The sequence below is a fragment of the Pisolithus orientalis genome (assembly GCF_024613125.1).
Source record: "Pisolithus orientalis strain OTSU chromosome Unknown F5J12scaffold_11, whole genome shotgun sequence".
Taxonomy (NCBI): Eukaryota; Fungi; Basidiomycota; class Agaricomycetes; order Boletales; family Pisolithaceae; genus Pisolithus; species Pisolithus orientalis.
Window position 1 is genome coordinate 389,963 of NW_026260792.1, and position 18,885 is coordinate 408,847.

An 18,885-nucleotide genomic window follows, 5' to 3' on the forward strand; every position below is an offset into this window, starting at 1 on the left:
GTTTCGGCGCAGTAATGAAACGAGATAGATTGTGACATGCACCGTATCGCACGGACAGATCAGTGTGTAGCATAAACCAGTGCCACTGTAATAACCCTGCGAAATCGGCAGACGGCCGAATGGATGACGATGCCATCTTCAAAGTACAGGTGGATGTGACGGGAGACTAACGCAAGGGAAGTACGGCAGTACTACATAGGCGACAGAGTATTACTATTGGATGGTAACCAAAGTAAGCAGGGCATGTATTGACCGACGTGCATCACAGCGCTACCCATGTTACCAGGTGGACCGACTGCTCGGTTGCCATTAGCCGATGGCGTGCGAGCGAGAAGAAGGGCCAGACAATATCGCAGTTCTATCTCCGTCAGGCACATTCCGAGGTTGGGTGCAATACTGCGACGCAAGTCCATTCCACTGCCTCCCAGACGGGAACTTGAGATTTGCATCCGGCCCTACATTCATTTCCTTGTTGAAATCGGTTCTGTTGGGTTCAAGGTGTCCGACATAAGGTGTCTGAATTTGCCGACCAGGCACACCCTGCATCTCCGAACTTTGGCATAAACAAAAAGCAGATCGCAGGTCTCCCATCTGCTGGAGCAATGGGTCACTCAGCTGTCGAGTGCATTACATGTAAGGTGCACATTAACTGTGACATGATACCCACGGACCGAGACCACCTGGCGGGGATCAGCTTTCTGACGTTGTTCCTGACGGTAGGTTGGGCACTTGTACCTCTGGTACCACATTAGAATTCGAACCATTCACGCCAGGCGAGCCGTTCAGGGATGAGAGATTCACTGCGTCCTCATCAGCTATAGGAACAGTGGTTGAAGATGTGTTCAACCCATCTGTCAGCGAAGCATACGAACTAGCCCGTCGAGAAGAAGGTTGTACAGAGGGTAAGACAGGGACTAGGTTGACAATTGGCGTTCCTGGAGGTAGCTACAAACCCCTATTGGAGGATATGGAGAACCGCTGACAAACGTTGCATGCCTTTCATGTGGACCTGCATCGATATTGGCATGCCCGTCCGGGACGGAGGGTAGTGGAGCGCGGGAAGACACTTGCTGCGACGTCGCTGGTGAGGTTGTGCAGCTAGATCACTTTTGCAATAAACAAAATGGCAGTAGGATCCGTAGAGGAACTGCGAATACAGCAAACAAAGACGGAAGTGGCGGAGATAAGAAAACACCCTGATAAGGGTCCAGACCTCGTGAAATTAAATTATCATCTCATATATTGCAAGAATTGAGGGTGAAAAAAACCACTCACCATATGCAGGAATGCAGTCCCACCATGAGTAACCTTCTGAAGCATATCCATCAAGGGCTCGAACCCGGGTCTTCAATAATGGTGGCTGGCTGATCACAGTCTTGTTCACCTAACCATAGTAAGCCGTGCTTGCAAGACTACTCAACGGGGCACTTCATGGGAACAAAACCAAGATATGATGTTGGCCTTCCTGGACGCAAACTTTCAGCGAACGTACGTAGGGATTGTATGTGGGCCTTGCTCCTTATAAGGCTGTATAGGGTAAACCGGAGGTGGCATTGCGCTCGACTAAAACACATCAAACGAGCCTCTGCAACAATGAACAATGGTGAAGAGATGGAGAACGGTTACATAGTTAGTCAGTTTATAGTCATGGTTAAAGAGTGGTACATATATACCTTCAGTCGGACATCGTAAGGCCATCGGAAGTAGTCAGAAACCACGCTGCGGAGTGCAGTAATCAATAAAGGGCAGCCATGGGACTGTTGATCAGAAAAACGGCAGATCGCGGGCTGTATGCGAACCTGATCACTTCAACTGACTCGGCACTCCGTTGGTCCCAGGTGTAAACATCATTCCATGGATCTCGCCGGTCACGTACGCTCTGTCGGACGGATCCAGCCTGCCCATACCTCCACAAGCAACATCCAGAGTGCAAGAAGCGTGGTTTAGATAAGGGATTGAGCTCGCCATCGGGAACACTGAGCAACGGGCCTTAGCGTGGAAAGTTCTGTTCACGTGTCACCTCGATGGCTCAGCCAGACGTGCACTGCACTACACGCGACAATACACGCTTGCATCGAAGACTAAGCTCTCTCAGTGTTCCCATGTTCGACAGTAAAGTCATGCAGAAATTCTTTCTGGGGGATCTCTGGCTCGTTGTCATATGGGACCCTTATCTTCAGGCCTCGGCCAATGCGATGCACACGCAATTGGCTCATGGTCTGCTGTTTGCGTGCGCTGCAGAAAACTCACCAGCATCGTTCTTGCTGCGTGTTACAGATCCTCCATCTATCGCACATTGCGCTCGTCATCTGCGTGTGCAGACGGCCTTCCATCAGGGTACTAGCAGAGAGGCCACTGGATTCGGCAAGTGAGCTATCCTGTTGGTTCTCATGAAGTTGAACATTCTCGAATTATCAAGCATTCGGCCGTCTCGGATATGCCTGACAACCGTCACCCTCTTTGCTATACCCTAACCTCCTTCTAGGCTTACCTCTGCTCTTTTGGACATTGCCAGCTAGGTTAGGCTGGTACCCAAGCATCACGAGAACGGTCCTTAACATCGGCGGCTAGCTTGTGTCGCTCCGTTTGAGTCGCTTCTAACGTACTATGATATGCGCAAGAATTTTCCGTTCATCCGAGCTGCGGCTCGAAGTATTGCGCTGCGCGACATATCTCGCACGTCAGAGTAAGTTTGAGTCAGCGGACTTAGTGTGGTTGTTGCGATCTCACTTTGTACTTTCTTTTGTGTTCAGCAACGAATCCAGCTCCATCGGCAACTGCATCAGCGACAAATGAATCAGTAGACTGGTAATATTTCAGTCCATTACGAACTACTTGGGACCTGAAGCGGTGTGTCGTGCCGTAAGGAGCACACGATTGACAGTATTGTGAAGGTAAACCTAACTCACAAATCATGAAGAGTCCCCAGAACGAGCTAGTGGAATGTTTGGGCACCCATCTGCACCCCACCTAGGCCAATCTGATCAACGATTTTGATAAGTCGATACCAGTGGGCCCCACCGAAAGCTGGTTATTAGTTGTTCGTGTTCGGACACATTTCAATGAGCGCTGCTTACGCCACTCGGTTTCATACAGAACATTCTACGCAGAACTCATGTGAGTGTTTCATTTTGGGCCCACTGCAGTAAATCCATAAGGAATCTATGAACGCCATCGGACTTCTAGTGCCCTTATTTTCAGCTTGTTTGTTCCCACATGACTCCATTTCGCCGTCAAGGTTATACAATCGTGTAGGTCCGAACGACCGTTTGCAAGTGCGCCACAGTAGACTTTTCTAAGCCAGACAAAGTCGATGGAATTGATATGAGCGCGAGACATTGATATGTCACGGATCGCGTTGCAGTACTACGCAGCTGTAAACATCGGGTACCTGAGCTATTAGTGACACATGCATCGCCGTCGTCGAGACCGAGAATAAACACTGATAAGCACTTTGCCAATTTTACCTGTCGACGCGCGTTCCTAATACCTTAGTTCAATGAGGGAAAGGTCGACGAAGGGACTGTGGATTAAGGTTTCTGTGGCGAAGTCTTGACTACAGTTATGTTTTACTAAGTTCAGGGCGGCCTGTGGCTGGGTGTCGGACAGCCAATCAGAAGTTTCAATCCCTTTTTTTTTCGTTGGTCTATCCAGTGCTCAGCCGAACAGCAGAGATTTGTATGATGCTGACAACAATGATGGCATTTTGTGAACGCTCGCTCATCATCTGCCACTGGCTTAGCGGACCGAGGACGTCTCCTAAAGTATGGGTTGAACTTTACTCACGACACGTTCTAGATGGCCTGATGAGCATATGTTGTTTATCTTTGGACGGCCACGAGGCGTTTGTTTGAGCTCTGCGTTTACATCAAAGCTACCTCTTTCGTCATCCCCTGCCATGGTTTGATTATCAGTACTTGCTGCTCCTTGACCTTACCTTGTGTGACATATCGATACGCCGAGACCTGTCAGCTGTCTGAAGTATGTACGTTTGTCTGCGTGACGCGATCAGCACTGCGTCACACTGTCTGAACTCGGTCACGTCTAGTGTCCTCGGAGGGGCTGGTATCCAAACCGTGTCGACCTGATGCTGCTTCTCAGCAAGGCACTTTGTATTCTTGGCTTACAGTGGCTTACCCGAGCGCGGCATCAATACTTCTTGCGCGTTAAAGCTATCAGAGTTCGCCAGCGAGCACCAAGTCTGAACGGACCTTCTTTGCGACTCCGATATGAACTGATAAAGTCAGCGGATTCCCGAGATGCTTTTTTGCTGCTTCAACTATGTAAGTGTCTGTGTTTTAGGCGAGCCGTTATGGACATTCGTTTGGCCAGTCACCGCTTAGGAGCACGGCCACCATTAATCAGATCGGAGCTCTTTTCCTTGTGTTCAGGCGAACCTACTAATAATAATTCTCAGATGAGCCCATATGGCAAGGCGTGGAAACCAGGGAGATAGAACGTAAATGAAATCCATTACGGGGTGTGGAGGCAAGTCGGATGGCGGCAAGCCAATGTATTACTACCGATCCCAGATGGACCAGTGCGCGAATTGGATCTCAAAATCATTGATGGTTCGCAGCAAGGGGATATACATATCTCTTCCGTACCGGATTTGACTTAGGATCCTTCAGTCCTCTCGACGCACTCGGCAGGGCACTCCTTCCACTTTCTTTTTGATATATAATATCTTCTTGTTTCATATCACGTTCCTTTCTTTGCCCCCCGTCGAAATGACCATCACATTCGCCGACAGACTCAACGCCAGAGTATGTGCCGTCTCTCTGTCGCCAGTGGCAGCGCTAAAATACTTCCTATTCAGGTCGCCGACTCTGTCATCGGGCGATGGTTCCGCCTCGAAGGCTCTGGTCATCCCCGTGAGCGAGAAGGTTCCAGGTTCATGGTAAGTGATTGTTATGGTGTGTCTTCATACGCTTACAGTGGAGGATAGACTGACGTCCGTGCCGGTATAACAACATGGGTGAGCGGATAGTCTTTTCATTCCATAGTTATCCACGTTGACTTCAGAACATTCTACCAGGCTGCCATGGCTTACATCGTAAGAAGATTTTTTAAATTCTCTACACCCACTCTTTGATTTTGACCAATGTGTGTCAAGATTTCCGTCAATGCGTCAATTGTCTCGGATTCTGGAGGAACTTGCGTCTGCAACGGTCCCAACAACTGTCAAACAGACGAGACATATCTGTCTTGCGTCCAAGAAGTGAAGCAAGACCTGATCACTAGCACGGCTGCTATCTCCGCTCTTGCCTCAGTACTCATGGGTGCTCTTGCTAATCTTCCGGTTGGGATGGCTCCTGGCATGGGCTTGAATGCATACGTACGCTTAGTGTCCCCATGCACTCGAATATAACCGCTTATCGGCCTTCCTAGTTCACTTACTCCGTTGTTGGTTACCACGGGAGCGGTTTCATCACCTACCGAGAAGCACTAGCAGCAGTCTTTTTGGAAGGGTACAGTCTAACGCCAACCTCTCTGGGTCACCTGACCAATTTTACCTTAGATGGGTATTCTTCATTCTCTCATTGCTTGGTTTGCGGCAATGGCTGGCACGCATCATGCCTCAGTCATTGGTCCTTGCCGTTGGGGCTGGCATTGGTCTGTACATTTCGTGAGTAAAATCCCTGGTCGCATTCGGAGAAGAGGTCGATTTACCACCGTGGAACACACAGGTTCATTGGCTTAAGTGCGCCCTATTGTCTCATGGGCGGACAAATCTAAAACTGGACGGGTTATTATAGCTTCCGGCGGCCTGAATGTGATCGGAGGAAACGTGACAAACTTGGTGGGATTGGGCGGATGCAATCCAAGTGGTAAGTGAAGTTGTGGAGTGTTCGACTCGCTTTTGCCTGACTGCTTGACATTAGACTGGGTTAGCACAGATCTTCCATACTACTGTGGCACCCAAGTCCTTCGAGACCCAACGGTTTGGTTGGGTATCTTCACCGGTGGGTAAGTCACTGGACCTTTCACTCTTCATCCTCCCGTCCCTCTTGTAGTACTAACCTACTTGGTGACCTGCAGCTTCCTCACCGTTCTGCTCATGATGTTCCGCGTGAAGGGATCTCTCCTCATCGGTATCTTCCTGACCTCCATCATTTCCTGGCCACGGGAACACTCCTGTCACGTACTTCCCGCACACTACCTCCTGGAGAGCAAATGTTCGCGTTCTTCAAGCAAGTTGTGGCCTGGCATCCATTACAGCACATCGGTAATGCGCTAGATGTGAGTCCATGGATGTTTCTTGACATCCTCCGAATTTACCTGAATGACATCACTAACACGCGGGATTCTCAGTATAATTATGGTAAGGGCAAAGTCTGGTATGCCCTGATCACCTTCCTTTATGTCGATATCTTGGGTAAGGCTCACGTTGCGGTGCTGGACCCTGTCGCTCACGTGTTGTGAACCCTAGACACTACTGGTACCTTGTACTCCATGGCGAAGTTCGCAGGATTGCGCGACCCCGTTACACTTGATTTCGAAAACTCCACTATTGCTTACTGTGTCGATGCAGTCTCTATCTCTATGGGAGCCCTTGTTGGTACCAGCCCTGTGACTGCATTCATCGAGTCTGCTACGGGCATTGCAGGTGCGTTACAGTGTGTCCGTCATTCTCCTGAGTTTTGCTCATGCTGCCTGATTGCTGCAGAGGGCGGAAAGACAGGTATTACGGCTGTCGTGACTGGCTTGCTCTTCTTCGTATCGGTCTTCTTTGCTCCCTATCTTCGCTTCCATCCCATCATGGGCAACTGGAAGCGCTCTGGTTATCGTCGGGTCTCTCATGATTCGTAATGTTCGCGATATCAACTGGGATTACATAGGCGATGCACTTCCGGCATTCCTGACCATTCTTTTCATTCCATTATCCTACAAGTATGTTCTTTGCTCCCACATGATTCTGCGCGCATCTGATAGCTTTGTCACAGTATCGCTTATGGGGTTATCGTTGGAGTTTGTTCCTACATCATTATCAACGGCTCTGTTTGGATCATTCGCAAAGCCTCCAACGAACGGTTCTCACCACCAAACTACGATGCCTCTGAGCCATGGGTTATCCCCCCCGGCGGCATAATCCCTGGTTGGGTGTAAGTACTCACGTTGTTTTGTTGCGTGCACGTTTGCTTAGGCATGCTTGCAGCAAATATCTTCTCAATCGCCACCGCGCGGCCCGTGAAGGCGGCTTCCGACTATCCCTTCGAGGACCGTCATCGTCGATCTGACGTGTCTGCCGATTCTGGTATTGCTGGCGGCCTCTCACCAAAGCAGTCGAGCTTCGAACAATCCGAAAAGTAATCACTGCATCTGCCGCCCGCCAGCCCACCACCACCACCCCCGTCCCGTCCCCTTCTTTCTAACCTTGGAAGGACTGTTCACAACCTTCAATGCGCACCTCCTCTTTCGTTGTATATTGCGTATTTAATACCTTTGGAGACATTATATACATATGGCGAGACCGTAAGCATCCCTCCGTGGTTTGGAGGGCGCTCGGGCTTGTGTACCTATCTGGAGATACTAGTCATAGTGGTTTGTTTCTTACATTTTCTGCACATATAATCAATCATCAATCATCTTCCTACATATAGAATGCAAATAGATGAGATCAGGATCTCTGGTACTCAGTACCTCCTTGCCGCTGACGTCGATGTCGCAACGACTCGCATGGAGGTTGGCTGCAGACTTTACGTCGGGTGCTTTGATCTAGGCCGTCATAAGACACGGCGTGAAAACGCTTCCTACGTCTTCGTCAGAGTGCGGTCAACGATTTAGAGGCGTATGCGCAGGTGTCGAGAAAAGTGTCTCATTTCGACCTTGTAAACAAGGTGATTGGTTTGGCATGGCAGTGTGGTACGATAAAATCATAAAAGTCAAGTGATCGACCCTTTGATTATGTCATGAAAGCTTCAATTCTGATTGGCTGACGCGCCCTCACGCCACAAATAATTCCGCGTACAAAAACGAGGTTGGCCTGGGTTTTCTGTCCACCTCAAACGCATCGATGTCCTTCCTCAATGCGACGGTGGCAGCAGCCCACCACACCGCTGAGCAACTCTATGCCAACGTGGACATCTCGCAACTAAGCTGGTTGGAACAGCAATGGGCAGCCTGGTACCTCTGGATAGGCAACCCAACCATCGCGACTGGTCTCATGAGTTTCATACTTCACGAGGTGGGTAATGTCACTACTTTGATTGGCGTGTCTCGCGTTAAAATCCGTCGTCGTGAAGTTCGTTTACTTTGGTCGTTGCGTACCGTGGATCATCATCGACGCCATTCCCTACTTCCAGAGGTGGAAGCTTCAGCCCGACAAGATACCTACGTCCGAGGAACAATGGGAATGTACCAAGGGTGTCCTCTTCTCTCACTTCACTATTGAACTCCCCGCCGTCAGTATTGGGGTCTTGTTCCTCGGAGCAGTCTGTTGACTTTTTTTCTTCTTCTCTTTCCTTTCTACAGATCTGGTTCTTCCACCCTGTAGCAGAAGCCATTGGTTTAGAGATGCACCAGGTTCCTTTCCCATCATGGAAGACTATGCTCCCCCAAGTCGCAATCTTCTTCGTCTTTGAGGATTTCTTCCACTTCTGGGGTACGGCACCACTCCTCTACCATCCGCATATGTACTAGGTGGGGCTAATTGCCACTTCAGCTCATCAGGCTCTCCACACTGGCGTATTGTACAAGCACATCCACAAGCTCCACCATAAGTACTCTGCCCCGTTCGGCCTTGCTGCCGAATATGCACACCCAGCGGAAACTTTTATCCTTGGTACGGGCACACTCGCCGGACCATTGCTATGGTGTTTCTTCGTGGGCAACGTCCACATTATCACGGTGTACATCTGGATTACACTTCGCCTGTTTCAGGCTATTGACGCCCACAGTGGTTATGGTGTGTAAAATTTTGCTATCGTTGCCTTGTGATCAGGTTACGTATACACTTTCCTCACCAGACTTTCCATGGTCCTTGCGGAATATCATTCCATTTTGGTCCGGTGCAGAGCACCACGATTTCCACCACATGTCCTTCACGAACAACTACTCGACTTCCTTCCGTTGGTGCGACTACATCTTTGGCACTGACAAAAAGTACCGTGAATATCGCGAACGTCTTGCCGCCTCCAAGGCTGCGTTGAAGAACAAGAGCAAGGCCGAACAGGATGCTGCTGAACGGAAACTCCTTGAGGAAGTGGAAGCTGAGGGCCACCGCGCTGAGGCTATTGCTCAGGGGAGCAAGACGCTCAAGGTACAGTAGGGCAGACGAAGATACAACGTCATATATGAGCACTTTTAATGCAGCTGTACAGTCCTGTCGATATCCATCCACGCTACATTATTTACTTCGCACAGAATAAAATAGATTTTCACTGAACAATGTTTTAGTTCACCATATACGTCATCCGATACTGCCAACTTGCTAATGAACGAAGACACGACCCACCCTGTCTCTCTAAGGTCGGTACTGCCTGTGGAGACGCTGGATCTCATATTTAAGTGTCTTTCTCGCGATGAACTACTCGGTGCTCTCAGAACCAATAGCCTGTTCCACCGGGTGGGAGCTCGTGTGCTGTATCGATCACTGGTCGACCTGCAACCCGTTCAGGCTGTTTACCTCGCCAGGACTATCGCCCACAACGATCTTTATGCGTCGTATGTACGAATCGTTGAATTCGACTGGGGAAGGTGTATTGTCACCGCCAACTTCCTCCGCCTCCTGAACCGCGCTCTCCGGCGGCTCAAGTTCATCCTGAAGCTCTCTCTCGAGTTTTCAACCACTGACAGTACAAGCCATGCTGCATCTGTCTTGAATGGATGTACGTTCTCCCTAAAGAGCTTCTCAACATCGATACGTTGCGGCTCCACGCTCGTGCGCTTCCTCGAGGCCCAGAATAATATCACCGACCTTTGTCTGCGGGGTATAAACGCCACCGATGCAGCCCCACTCTCCCCTGCGGCGCTTCCTCACCTTTCCCACTTCCGTACGGTCCTGTCGTGGCCCACACTTACTGCTAATTTTATTTGCAATCGACCGGTCGAGAGCGTCTCGATGTCGGTGCACCCACACGAGATGTGCTCAGCGCTGAATGTCCTCCTTTTGTCATCAAAGCCTATCAGAAGGTTGACTATAATGTCATTCGACACTGCGGAGCCTGTATCGCTTCTCCGTGAAATCGCTTTCCGGCTGCCGGGGCTGGAAGCTCTCCATCTCGTTGTCCTGCCAACTCATTTATATACACACGTCCGTCTTCTTCCCCAACTTAGTATGCCCCTCCTACATCCGACCTCCGTTGTATCCAGGATATGCTACTTGGGATGGGATCCTCGCTATCCCCGTTCAAGTGTCTCAAGTATCTCACTTTCATAGCCCCGGGTACTGAAGCTTCCGTAGATGACGAAGGTATGGTGGCTATGACGTGGCACGAGGCATGCCCAACCTTGAAGACGATAATCTTACCAAGGGGCATGGTATGGGCGTTGACGAACGGGAAGTGGTTGTGTTGGGATGACGATCCGTCTGTTCCCCTGTGCCAAGATGTGACGAACGAACTTTGCAGTTAAACATGGACTAGCTGTGCCGATTTGCGATTTGGAATCTCCAGTGCCCTACTTGAAGGGTGTACAATGTTGATATCAGTCACATGTTTTGTCCGACTGTTTTTCGATCTTGCTTTAGTCGCTGCTTTTCACCTCGTTCACATTGTTCCCACTGGATCCTCTTGCACAATGTCAGGCTGAACTAGCCCCTGCTGAAAATGTTCATGGCACTCCTGCACGTTCTCCACGAAGGAAAGGAAGTAGTTGACTCAGCCAACTTCAGCGTCCCCAACACTCGGAGCAATCCTCACTCGCCTCCCCGTTGTCGAGGTCGAGACGCTAGTCGGGATCGAGGCTTAGCTGTGGCAAGTTTTACCAGTAAGGCGCGCACGGCTTGCCCTTCCTGTCGCTACGAGTCTGGGAGTGGTATGTACTATACATCCTAAGTTTCCAACACTCCTCCGTGTCACACAGATGGACTGAATATTCATCGTAATCGTGATTTTGCCTAGCAGTGCCCAGCCATGACATCTCCCCAACTCTACTTCTCGTTTCCAAATGCCCAGGTGAAAGTGCGTGGAGTGTTACTTACCTAAAGAAGAATCACGGCGACCACTATCCCTCTCAGCAGCTGCCAGTCGTTCCACGACCGCGATGGACAAGTACTCATCCATCGTCGTGGTGGAACGATGATCGTCGAAGAGTTGAGATTTTGAATAGCATAAATTCGTGTCGCACAATTCTTCTTCCCACTGGATTTTCTCGTGCAACGTCAAGCTGGATTTCTACTGAAAACATGCATGACACACAAGATTTCTCGCATTTGCGCAACAAATTAGCGTTGATGACGAATTTACCTATTTTTTGGGGACCGTCACGTCACAGCTACCCGACTGCAAGTCCGCACGAACGCTTTCGAGTCATTTGGTCATGATTGCGTGAAGCATGAGTCGTGCTTGTAGTCGACGGACACCGCGTTTCTACGAGTATTTTGTGGAATCCGTGTAACGCGCCATTTTCAGCCGCCTGTTGGTCGTTTCGGTTTAATGGCGCTGCAAACGCAAAGCAAAAAAGGAACAAAGAATCGTTGCGCTTAGTTCGTCGAAATGCGGAACTCGACACACCAATATCTTTTCCCTCGCAAAACAGGCAGGGCAGTTAATGGGAGGTTAGCACATACGGCCGATACATAGTGTACGATTGTGCCACCGGTATCCGGGAGAAAGGAGTCAATTCAGCCACTAGTAGGCCAGATGCACAAGTGCGTTATAACTTGACCACCCACTGTCATAAGGTGCTCTCTTCGGAACCTCAGCCCCTCAGAAACCTGTAAAAGGGCATGATAATGGTTGGCACTTACACCAAACTGGCTCGTGTACGGAGGCCTCTCAAAGCGCAGGGGACTGCATGATGGCACGTGTACTATAAGGCATGGTGTGTACAGGATTAGCAGAGGAGCTATAAGTGTGACGTGTGCATGAGTGTGGACTGACGTGTTGAAGAGAGAGAGAGAGAGAGAGAAAGCCACACAAAATATACAATAAAGCTGGGCTCAATGGGCGCGATGGCGACCTCTCTCCCGACTGCTCTTAGTCTCCACTCTGACGTACTCATCCTCGTTAGGGTGATCATCTGAATCCTTCTTCACGGAAACGAATACTTCTCCGTAAATCTGTAGTGCGACGGCTCGTGAGTGAGCCTTGGTGCGCGGAACGGATGTGTCTCCCAATACGCGGTCACACGTCTCACGCAGGACCGACTCGATCTCGAGCTTGGTCCCCTATGACCAAACCACCGTAAGAACTATTGTAGGGAATAGCGATTTAATCTTACCTTGAATAGTGCCTGTAGGCCCTTCTCGGCAGCCTGTTCCTCGAGGCGTTTCTTCTCCTCGGGTGTCATGTTTCCTGCCTTCTCCGCTGCTTGAATCTGATCGAATACGCTCTTCAACTCTATAGCCGACCGAAGAGTCGACACACTGTACTGTATTTAGAACCCTATCTCCTGGGCAAGGAACATAAACTCACGTTTCACTGAACACGTGGTATTTGCCCTGAACGTTGTGTAGCCAGCCACCCATACCGAACAGCGTCTGGTTCGAGGCCAGGTAATACTTTGCTTTGGACAGGTAGACGAATCCTACGGCATGCAGCAGTTCAACGCCGTACGATTCTTTCTTGAGTTCGCTGAGCAAAACAGCCTCGTAAACAACGAAAGCAGAACTCATACGAAAGGACATACTCAGCCTCCATCTGACATAGCTGACGCCAACTGTTGACGACGTTGTTATCGTCGGGACCCGTCGCAGACTCGGTGAAAATCGCAAGCTTGCGTTCCAGATTCTCCACGCTTTATATTTTGAATCGAATCAGAGGCAAACTCGAGGGAGGAGTTACATGTGCTCACAGTTTCCCCACCCGCTCAGCACGGGCCGCAGCTTTCTAATAGGGTTTTTGGTTGTTAATGCAATGGTAGCTAAAGTTGAGAATTACCTCGGCATCGGCTTTCCTCTCCTTTTCTTCCCGACGCGCCTTCTCCTCGTCTGAGATTATTTCTTTACCTTTTGCGTCGCGCTTTACTTCCTTTCCTTCCGCCTCTTCAGCTTCCTCGGCCTCCTGCAAAGCAGTTTTCATGTCCCGGGCGAGGCTAATGTGGCCGATGATCGGGACGAAGCGTTCCCCCCCAAATATTGCACTGAATACTTCCTCTGGATCGACGAATCCGCCTTCGGGTTGGCTTTCTTTTGGTCCAAACTCGTTGTATTTCTTGCGTAAGATGGGGTCTGAGAGGGTTTGGTAGGCTATTGCGATTTCCTTGAAGCGTTCCTCCGCGTTCGGATCATCTGGGTTCTTGTCCGGATGGTGCTTGATGGCCAATCGCCCTATATTGCGCAGTACACAGCACATCAGAAGAGGTCCATAAACACCAGCTGGTAATGGCAGACGGATTGCGAGGAAGATGAAACTTACTATATGACTTCTTAATATCTTCTGTGGATGCATCCACAGGTACGCCCAGTAGGTCATAGTAACCGGTTTCTAGCGGCTTCTCTTGTGTGCCAATCTTGCGTCCTTTCTTATTAGTAGCGGAGCTTTGCCCGCTCGGCCCATTCGACGAGCCAGCAGTGGGAGATGAAGTAACGGATAGACCCGCTGGTAGTTGTATAGGATAGAAGGCATGCTGATACACTGTCTGACACCTGCAACACCGGACACGAATCAAAGTTCCCTGTGACGGTATCGGAGAGGGCACGGGGAATTCAAGTGGAATATCGCAGCTTCCACACTGCGAGCGCAGGTGGGGGATATATGGCCTCGACTGCGCGATGGGGTATGCACTGCTCATCGTCGTCGCTGTCGTCGTCGTTGCCAGTACTCCAGCGAACTACATAGGGCATATAAGAGATCACGTGAGCCCCATCACATAGCCAGGGCGTCTTCTTCCATTCACTGCTCGAACGTTCACCACCAGCCAAATGGGACCGTCTCTGGACTTTGGGACGCCAATCAACACGGCCTTGCTTGTTTACATTCTGTACTCGGTACAGAAAATCATATTCCCGCCATTACCCGACCTAGCACCCAAGTCAGTCCCAACGGAATTCAAGGACGGATACTCATGGATGCCCAAGTCGCATCCTCCGACGCTCTTGTACCAGACTTACACACCCAAGTCACTTGCAAAGTATGACGGAAAGGACGGTGGTCGGATTTTACTGGCCATTAACGGTATGGTGTTCGATGTCACGGCCGGACGGAGTTTCTACGGACCGGGTGAGGCATAGCGTCATTGAGGTTTTTGCGTTCTCAACGAAAAGCCAGACGGAATGTATGGCAACTTTGCAGGAAGAGATGCTTCTCGTGGGATGGCGAAGCAGTCTTTCGCTTTGGGTACGAGTCTCACCGAATCACCGACTAATAGACGCGCACGTTCATACAGATTACACCAGAAATGCTGACTCCAGTAGACCAGCCGTTAGACAAGCTAGAAGACCTTGACCAAGAAGAAATGTAAGCCGAGAAGTTCACTCTCAGCTCACAATCTTACCTTCTTGTCTCCCGATGTAGCGAGAATATGAGGGGTGCGTAATGAGCTTTCGTTTGAGCCCAATGCTCGAGTCTGACTCCCACCTAGGTTGGATCGAACACTTTTCGAACAAGTACGTGATTTGCGGAAGGGCTGGTAGAGAACGATGCTGTATAAGTATGGTTCTGGAGGGCAATATTACTGTCCGCTTGTCCGTCCTCTGGATGTCCTTGTGTATTAGTTGTTCGTCCCTTCATTACAGTAGCACGAGATTGTTTGTACTTGACATGATCATCACCTTCCCTGCAAAAACACCCTTCGATGGACTCAGACGCCCACTTGAACTTTTTCGGTCGGCTGGTACAAGAGAATAGCAACACATTTGAGGATCTTCTCCGCAACGCACCCCGCGACGACGACGACAGCAATCCTCCGCAGCCACGAGATGCGCCGCTCTATGTCGAAGAAGAACCGGAAACACCAGCTCCAGCAGCTCATCCGACGCTGGATGAACGAACGCCATTCACCCGACATCCTCCCCACCGAAGAGGACCTGCTCTCAAGGTTACTAGACCACATCCGAAGTCAGGTAGGAGCAAGGCACACATTCCAATATGTATGACTGTTGGAATCGATTCATAGACCGATCATGTGCGACGGTTGTCGTAGTCTGAGACTGTGCAATTACTTCGCTCCGATCCATCGTCGTCAGAAGAGGAGCATTTCAGGATCATGCTCGTACAGACAGAGGTCGAACGAGTCAAGTTCATCGTCAGGTCTTATCTTCGCACCAGATTGTTCAAGGTGTGTCCCTTTTTTCCTCGGTTTCTGTCGTCATCGCTGCTTACCTCTCCCATCGATATGTAGATAGAGAAACATGCTCGATATATAATGACGAACCCTGAGGTACAACAACGATTGTCGCAGAGCGAAGTGGATCATGCAAGAAGGTATTCCATCCTCACGTGAATCCGTGTTTTTCTGTTGTTACATGGATATGGGGCAGGTTCGCGAGGTTAACGGACCAACATTTCTACAACACTGTCCTCCAAAGTTTGCCAGAAAGTCAACAGACATTAGACGATCGAATTCTCTTTGTTCCGTCTATGAGTAGGAGGCCACTTCTATCTGGGTGACTGTTCGATTGACTTCCATCAGTCACGGAACCAGACAAGACCAGAGCGGTCTTCGTGCGTGCCCGCCAGAATTGTCCCCCTGTACGATTACCAGAGTAAGCGCATCCTGTTCTTGTGACATGCACCTTTCTAAGTCTGTGATTCGCAGCGGAACTGCATTAGAGATGCAAAAGGGTCACATCTCTCTCACTCCTTATTGGGTCGTAGAACAGCTCGTTGCAAGGGGAGAAGTCGAACTCGTGTAATCCACCGTCGTCGTACGCTGTAGTCCTGATTATTAACTTCGCAAAACAAAACTGTACAGTAGCCAATGAGCGGCTCCGAAATATGTGCTACACACCTCCAACGTCCTATATCACTCATCTAGGGACGTTAAGAAGTATCATCATCTTCCTGCCAATCATCGTCATGATGCCCTCGATAATGTCGGCTTGATTTCCCACCTTCACCTTCCCCGTCTTCTTCCATGGCAACATCACCTTCCGCGTCCGACTTACTGCCTCCGGGATCAGCACTGCTCTCAGTAGCGTCCACGGGTTTCTTCTTCCTCCGCCTCTTAGGCTCACTCGACGACGCACCTCCTTGTGCAGCAGCACCGTTTTTCTTCGCTTTCCCACCTCTTTTTCTCTTTTGCCCCTCTCCGCCACCCTCTGCAGTCGAGATCGATCGTACCCCCGGCGGAAGGATCGGGAACGGACTCGACTATCTCCTTCAGGAAATCAAACATCTCTGTTGTTTCCACGGCATGTTTTCTGCCAAGAGGATCGAATAGTCCATAGTGTTAGTTACATCCACCGGAACGGAGAGGGGGGAACGTACAGGTGATATGCTTCGACCTTCTTCGCACCGCGATGGACGGTAACATTGCATGCTTCCTCAACTATCATTGACAAGAAGAGCTCCAGCGCTTTAGCTATCCACGCCGAGTTGCCCGCGTCCAATCGTTAGACAGATCCGGCCGCCAAGGAGTCAGACAGTCACGGGGTGTCCAGGAAATACCACCGAAAAAAGGAGAACATAATAAGCATTCATCTTCAGAGCCTTGCGAACACAGGGAAGTTGAACCAAGGGCATACATACATATCACGATAGGCGTCGCCTGCGCAACTTTACCCACTTCCTCGTCCTTCTGCATGATCTTCTTTATCCTCGCCTATACACCGCGTTCCGTGTTTGATTCGTCACAAGCCAGGGGTAGAACATGTGTGCATGTGTACATATGGAGGCGTTCAAATTGGTCATCTTTTTGTCTGAGGTGCCGTTCGTGGCGATCAGCAGCCGGAAGAAAAATCTCACCACAGGAAATTTCGTTTGCTTGTTCTTAGTCTTCATAACTGTGTAATATGAACTGGTAACCTTGTTCAAATAATATGTTGAATGCTGAATCCCAGGACGTAAAATGAGCGCGGCTGCCACTGGGGGCGGAGCCATCTCCGGGCAGCACTGATACTCTTTTTAAGTCCTTACGGGCCAGCAACATCATGGATCACGTGATGAATAAGCTCGACTGGGTAATCACCTAGTGTGGGGTATCGATCGCAAAAACAAAATATTGTACCACGACAAAATTCAAGGAATGGCAAAGTAGTAGTATGTGCACTAAGGAATGGCCGGGTAAATTAAACGAACAAACCTCGGGCAGAGGTGTAAGGGGAGACCAAGAAATGCTGCCGGAATTCAAATTCACTAGACGTTGGGTGACCCTTTTCTCTCACTGACAGCCATTTAGTCACGAGCACAGCTAATAATTCAATCGAACACGCGACGTACCCGCTGGCCCCCCCAAGAATCACTTCCAACTTGTGCCGAAAATCTAGCATTTTCTTTCCAGCTCCTCATTGTGCGTTTCGTGAGCATGGTCCAGCTTGAATGCCTGGCAATCCCGCAGGAAATGATCCAACTCCCGGACGCGGATGTTAGATAATTCGGGCTCGCCAGAACCTCTTGCCCGAGCAAGGTATGATGCAACGAGCGTCGATAGACCACCTGTGATGTGTACGATCGATTAAGCCCCTTTATGCAAGTGCAGAGATGGGGTCCACCCGACCTAGTATCGAAGTGGAAACTTGAGCCTAGACAATGCACGTATCAGGGGGGGGGGGACTCGTTGCGTTCGTTTGATAAGTGGAGGACTCGCCTGTCTACCAGTCTGAAGTGCAGCGGCTATGCCAGTGGTCAGAGCACCCAGGAGCACTTGGAGGCCAATGGCTATGTTAAGAGCATAGCCTGTCATGATAGCTAAAGAACCCCCATGTTATTTGCTGGACGAAGGTCTGCACAGCCGTTTACTAACCTCTGTTGTAGGATTTCTTCTTCTCTTCTTCAGCAGCGTCGATCGTTGGTTGGATCCTTTCTCCATAAGTTTTCTGACGCTACATAACATAAGCGGCTCTTTACGATCAACTGACACTTGCGCACCTACCGTCTTATCAACTGGGACAATCCAGTCAATTTCGGACGCATTTGTTGCGGGACGCAGAATCGTGGTGGCGCGTCGGGCCATCCGTGGATGCCCGTCTCTGCTACGGGCAGGAGGCGGTGTTGTCCCTGTAGGGGGCTCGAAAGGATTAGGCTGATCCTGGTCACGCGCTCCTTGGGCATGGCCCTCGGCAGATTCAAGAAGATTCTTGTCTGATTCGCCACCGCCATTGTGCCCAACCTGCGATGGATAGGGTGTACTGGCTTCGACCTGCTCGTGGAACCGAGATTCAGTCCTAGCCGCAGTAGTGGCTTCCTGTTCAGCCTCGTGCGCCACTGGGTCCTGCGATCCTCCAGGACCACTAGCTGGATTCCCCGACTCCGGGGGAGGAGGCGGCCGCTGAGGGGGAAGAGACATTCCAGGGAGCTACAGGGATCACCAGAGGCATCTGATGGGAACTAGCACATTTATAAACTTAAATGACTTTCGGGTCTAAGGGCAATTTCAAAGCCACAGCTCTTTGGATTCTTTTGCTTCCGGCTATTCCGCCGGAAAGAACCTTAAGATATGCGGGAATTACACCAATCGGAAGCATTGACAGAAGAGTTGCCTGTGAATAGGGATGACTTCTTCGGTTCCCGTTGACGCTGGTGAGTACCACTGAGCCTCGTTTAGGCAGAACGGACTTCCACCATGTGTTCGCGTGATGCCCTTTCACCCCTCCATTCTCCGCCAGAGTGATGCGAAACCGCA

At 50.2% G+C, this 18,885-nt stretch overlaps 11 protein-coding genes across 11 annotated transcripts; 7 read left to right on the forward strand and 4 right to left on the reverse strand.

The window, feature by feature from the left end:
* Positions 1-222: 222 nt before the first annotated feature.
* F5J12DRAFT_51529 (uncharacterized protein) lies at positions 223-859 on the reverse strand. Its single transcript, XM_051739810.1, has 3 exons — positions 736-859; positions 668-680; positions 223-615 (listed from the first exon to the last, which is right to left on the reverse strand). Exons 1-3 carry the CDS (start codon positions 762-764, stop codon positions 310-312), a joined length of 348 nt encoding a protein of 115 aa, XP_051600796.1. The 5' UTR covers positions 765-859; the 3' UTR covers positions 223-309.
* Positions 860-2,024: 1,165 nt separating this feature from the next.
* F5J12DRAFT_782201 (uncharacterized protein) lies at positions 2,025-3,403 on the forward strand (the record flags this gene model as incomplete). Its single annotated transcript, XM_051742692.1, has 7 exons — positions 2,025-2,368; positions 2,622-2,686; positions 2,754-2,800; positions 2,821-2,850; positions 2,975-3,117; positions 3,239-3,275; positions 3,365-3,403. The coding sequence occupies 7 exons, from the start codon at positions 2,025-2,027 to the stop codon at positions 3,401-3,403; spliced, it is 705 nt and encodes a 234-aa protein (XP_051600797.1).
* Positions 3,404-3,946: 543 nt separating this feature from the next.
* Positions 3,947-4,618, forward strand: F5J12DRAFT_51678 (uncharacterized protein). Its single transcript, XM_051739820.1, has 3 exons — positions 3,947-3,981; positions 4,049-4,283; positions 4,418-4,618. The coding sequence occupies exons 2-3, from the start codon at positions 4,088-4,090 to the stop codon at positions 4,465-4,467; spliced, it is 246 nt and encodes an 81-aa protein (XP_051600798.1). The 5' UTR covers positions 3,947-3,981; positions 4,049-4,087; the 3' UTR covers positions 4,468-4,618.
* Positions 4,619-4,730: 112 nt separating this feature from the next.
* On the forward strand, positions 4,731-7,690 carry F5J12DRAFT_935482 (uncharacterized protein; the record flags this gene model as incomplete). Its single annotated transcript, XM_051749615.1, has 17 exons — positions 4,731-4,766; positions 4,820-4,900; positions 4,949-4,978; positions 5,039-5,056; positions 5,117-5,338; positions 5,392-5,471; positions 5,522-5,629; positions 5,691-5,704; positions 5,760-5,831; positions 5,886-5,970; positions 6,018-6,243; positions 6,316-6,379; positions 6,434-6,610; positions 6,671-6,784; positions 6,843-6,894; positions 6,948-7,099; positions 7,148-7,690. 17 exons carry the CDS (start codon positions 4,731-4,733, stop codon positions 7,312-7,314), a joined length of 1,698 nt encoding a protein of 565 aa, XP_051600799.1. The 3' UTR covers positions 7,315-7,690.
* A 308-nt stretch (positions 7,691-7,998) lies between these two features.
* Positions 7,999-9,390, forward strand: F5J12DRAFT_825457 (uncharacterized protein). Its single transcript, XM_051745480.1, has 5 exons — positions 7,999-8,188; positions 8,247-8,405; positions 8,476-8,605; positions 8,666-8,908; positions 8,970-9,390. Exons 1-5 carry the CDS (start codon positions 8,018-8,020, stop codon positions 9,269-9,271), a joined length of 1,005 nt encoding a protein of 334 aa, XP_051600800.1. The 5' UTR covers positions 7,999-8,017; the 3' UTR covers positions 9,272-9,390.
* A 4-nt stretch (positions 9,391-9,394) lies between these two features.
* F5J12DRAFT_51807 (uncharacterized protein) lies at positions 9,395-10,672 on the forward strand. Its single transcript, XM_051739827.1, has 2 exons — positions 9,395-10,255; positions 10,315-10,672. The coding sequence occupies exons 1-2, from the start codon at positions 9,437-9,439 to the stop codon at positions 10,573-10,575; spliced, it is 1,080 nt and encodes a 359-aa protein (XP_051600801.1). The 5' UTR covers positions 9,395-9,436; the 3' UTR covers positions 10,576-10,672.
* A 1,141-nt stretch (positions 10,673-11,813) lies between these two features.
* On the reverse strand, positions 11,814-13,936 carry F5J12DRAFT_825464 (DnaJ-domain-containing protein). Its single transcript, XM_051745481.1, has 7 exons — positions 13,521-13,936; positions 13,044-13,432; positions 12,958-12,992; positions 12,793-12,900; positions 12,579-12,737; positions 12,385-12,529; positions 11,814-12,331 (listed from the first exon to the last, which is right to left on the reverse strand). Exons 1-7 carry the CDS (start codon positions 13,894-13,896, stop codon positions 12,104-12,106), a joined length of 1,440 nt encoding a protein of 479 aa, XP_051600802.1. The 5' UTR covers positions 13,897-13,936; the 3' UTR covers positions 11,814-12,103.
* A 54-nt stretch (positions 13,937-13,990) lies between these two features.
* On the forward strand, positions 13,991-14,902 carry F5J12DRAFT_825467 (cytochrome b5-like heme/steroid binding domain-containing protein; the record flags this gene model as incomplete). The annotated part of the gene is made up of 5 exons (XM_051745482.1): positions 13,991-14,324; positions 14,373-14,441; positions 14,501-14,561; positions 14,619-14,632; positions 14,686-14,902. Coding segments are annotated over exons 1-5 (511 nt in total), but the record flags the coding sequence as incomplete, so codon positions are not given.
* Positions 14,903-15,085: 183 nt separating this feature from the next.
* On the forward strand, positions 15,086-15,958 carry F5J12DRAFT_719518 (uncharacterized protein; the record flags this gene model as incomplete). Its single annotated transcript, XM_051741176.1, has 6 exons — positions 15,086-15,166; positions 15,247-15,381; positions 15,445-15,527; positions 15,584-15,687; positions 15,736-15,808; positions 15,862-15,958. 6 exons carry the CDS (start codon positions 15,086-15,088, stop codon positions 15,956-15,958), a joined length of 573 nt encoding a protein of 190 aa, XP_051600804.1.
* On the reverse strand, positions 15,936-17,045 carry F5J12DRAFT_935514 (histone-fold-containing protein; the record flags this gene model as incomplete). The annotated part of the gene is made up of 4 exons (XM_051749616.1): positions 15,936-16,465; positions 16,533-16,626; positions 16,764-16,866; positions 17,010-17,045. The coding sequence occupies 4 exons, from the start codon at positions 17,043-17,045 to the stop codon at positions 16,276-16,278; spliced, it is 423 nt and encodes a 140-aa protein (XP_051600805.1). The 3' UTR covers positions 15,936-16,275.
* Positions 17,046-17,159: 114 nt separating this feature from the next.
* F5J12DRAFT_51997 (uncharacterized protein) lies at positions 17,160-18,676 on the reverse strand. Its single transcript, XM_051739836.1, has 5 exons — positions 18,136-18,676; positions 18,007-18,085; positions 17,851-17,951; positions 17,761-17,785; positions 17,160-17,699 (listed from the first exon to the last, which is right to left on the reverse strand). Exons 1-5 carry the CDS (start codon positions 18,547-18,549, stop codon positions 17,527-17,529), a joined length of 792 nt encoding a protein of 263 aa, XP_051600806.1. The 5' UTR covers positions 18,550-18,676; the 3' UTR covers positions 17,160-17,526.
* Positions 18,677-18,885: the final 209 nt, after the last annotated feature.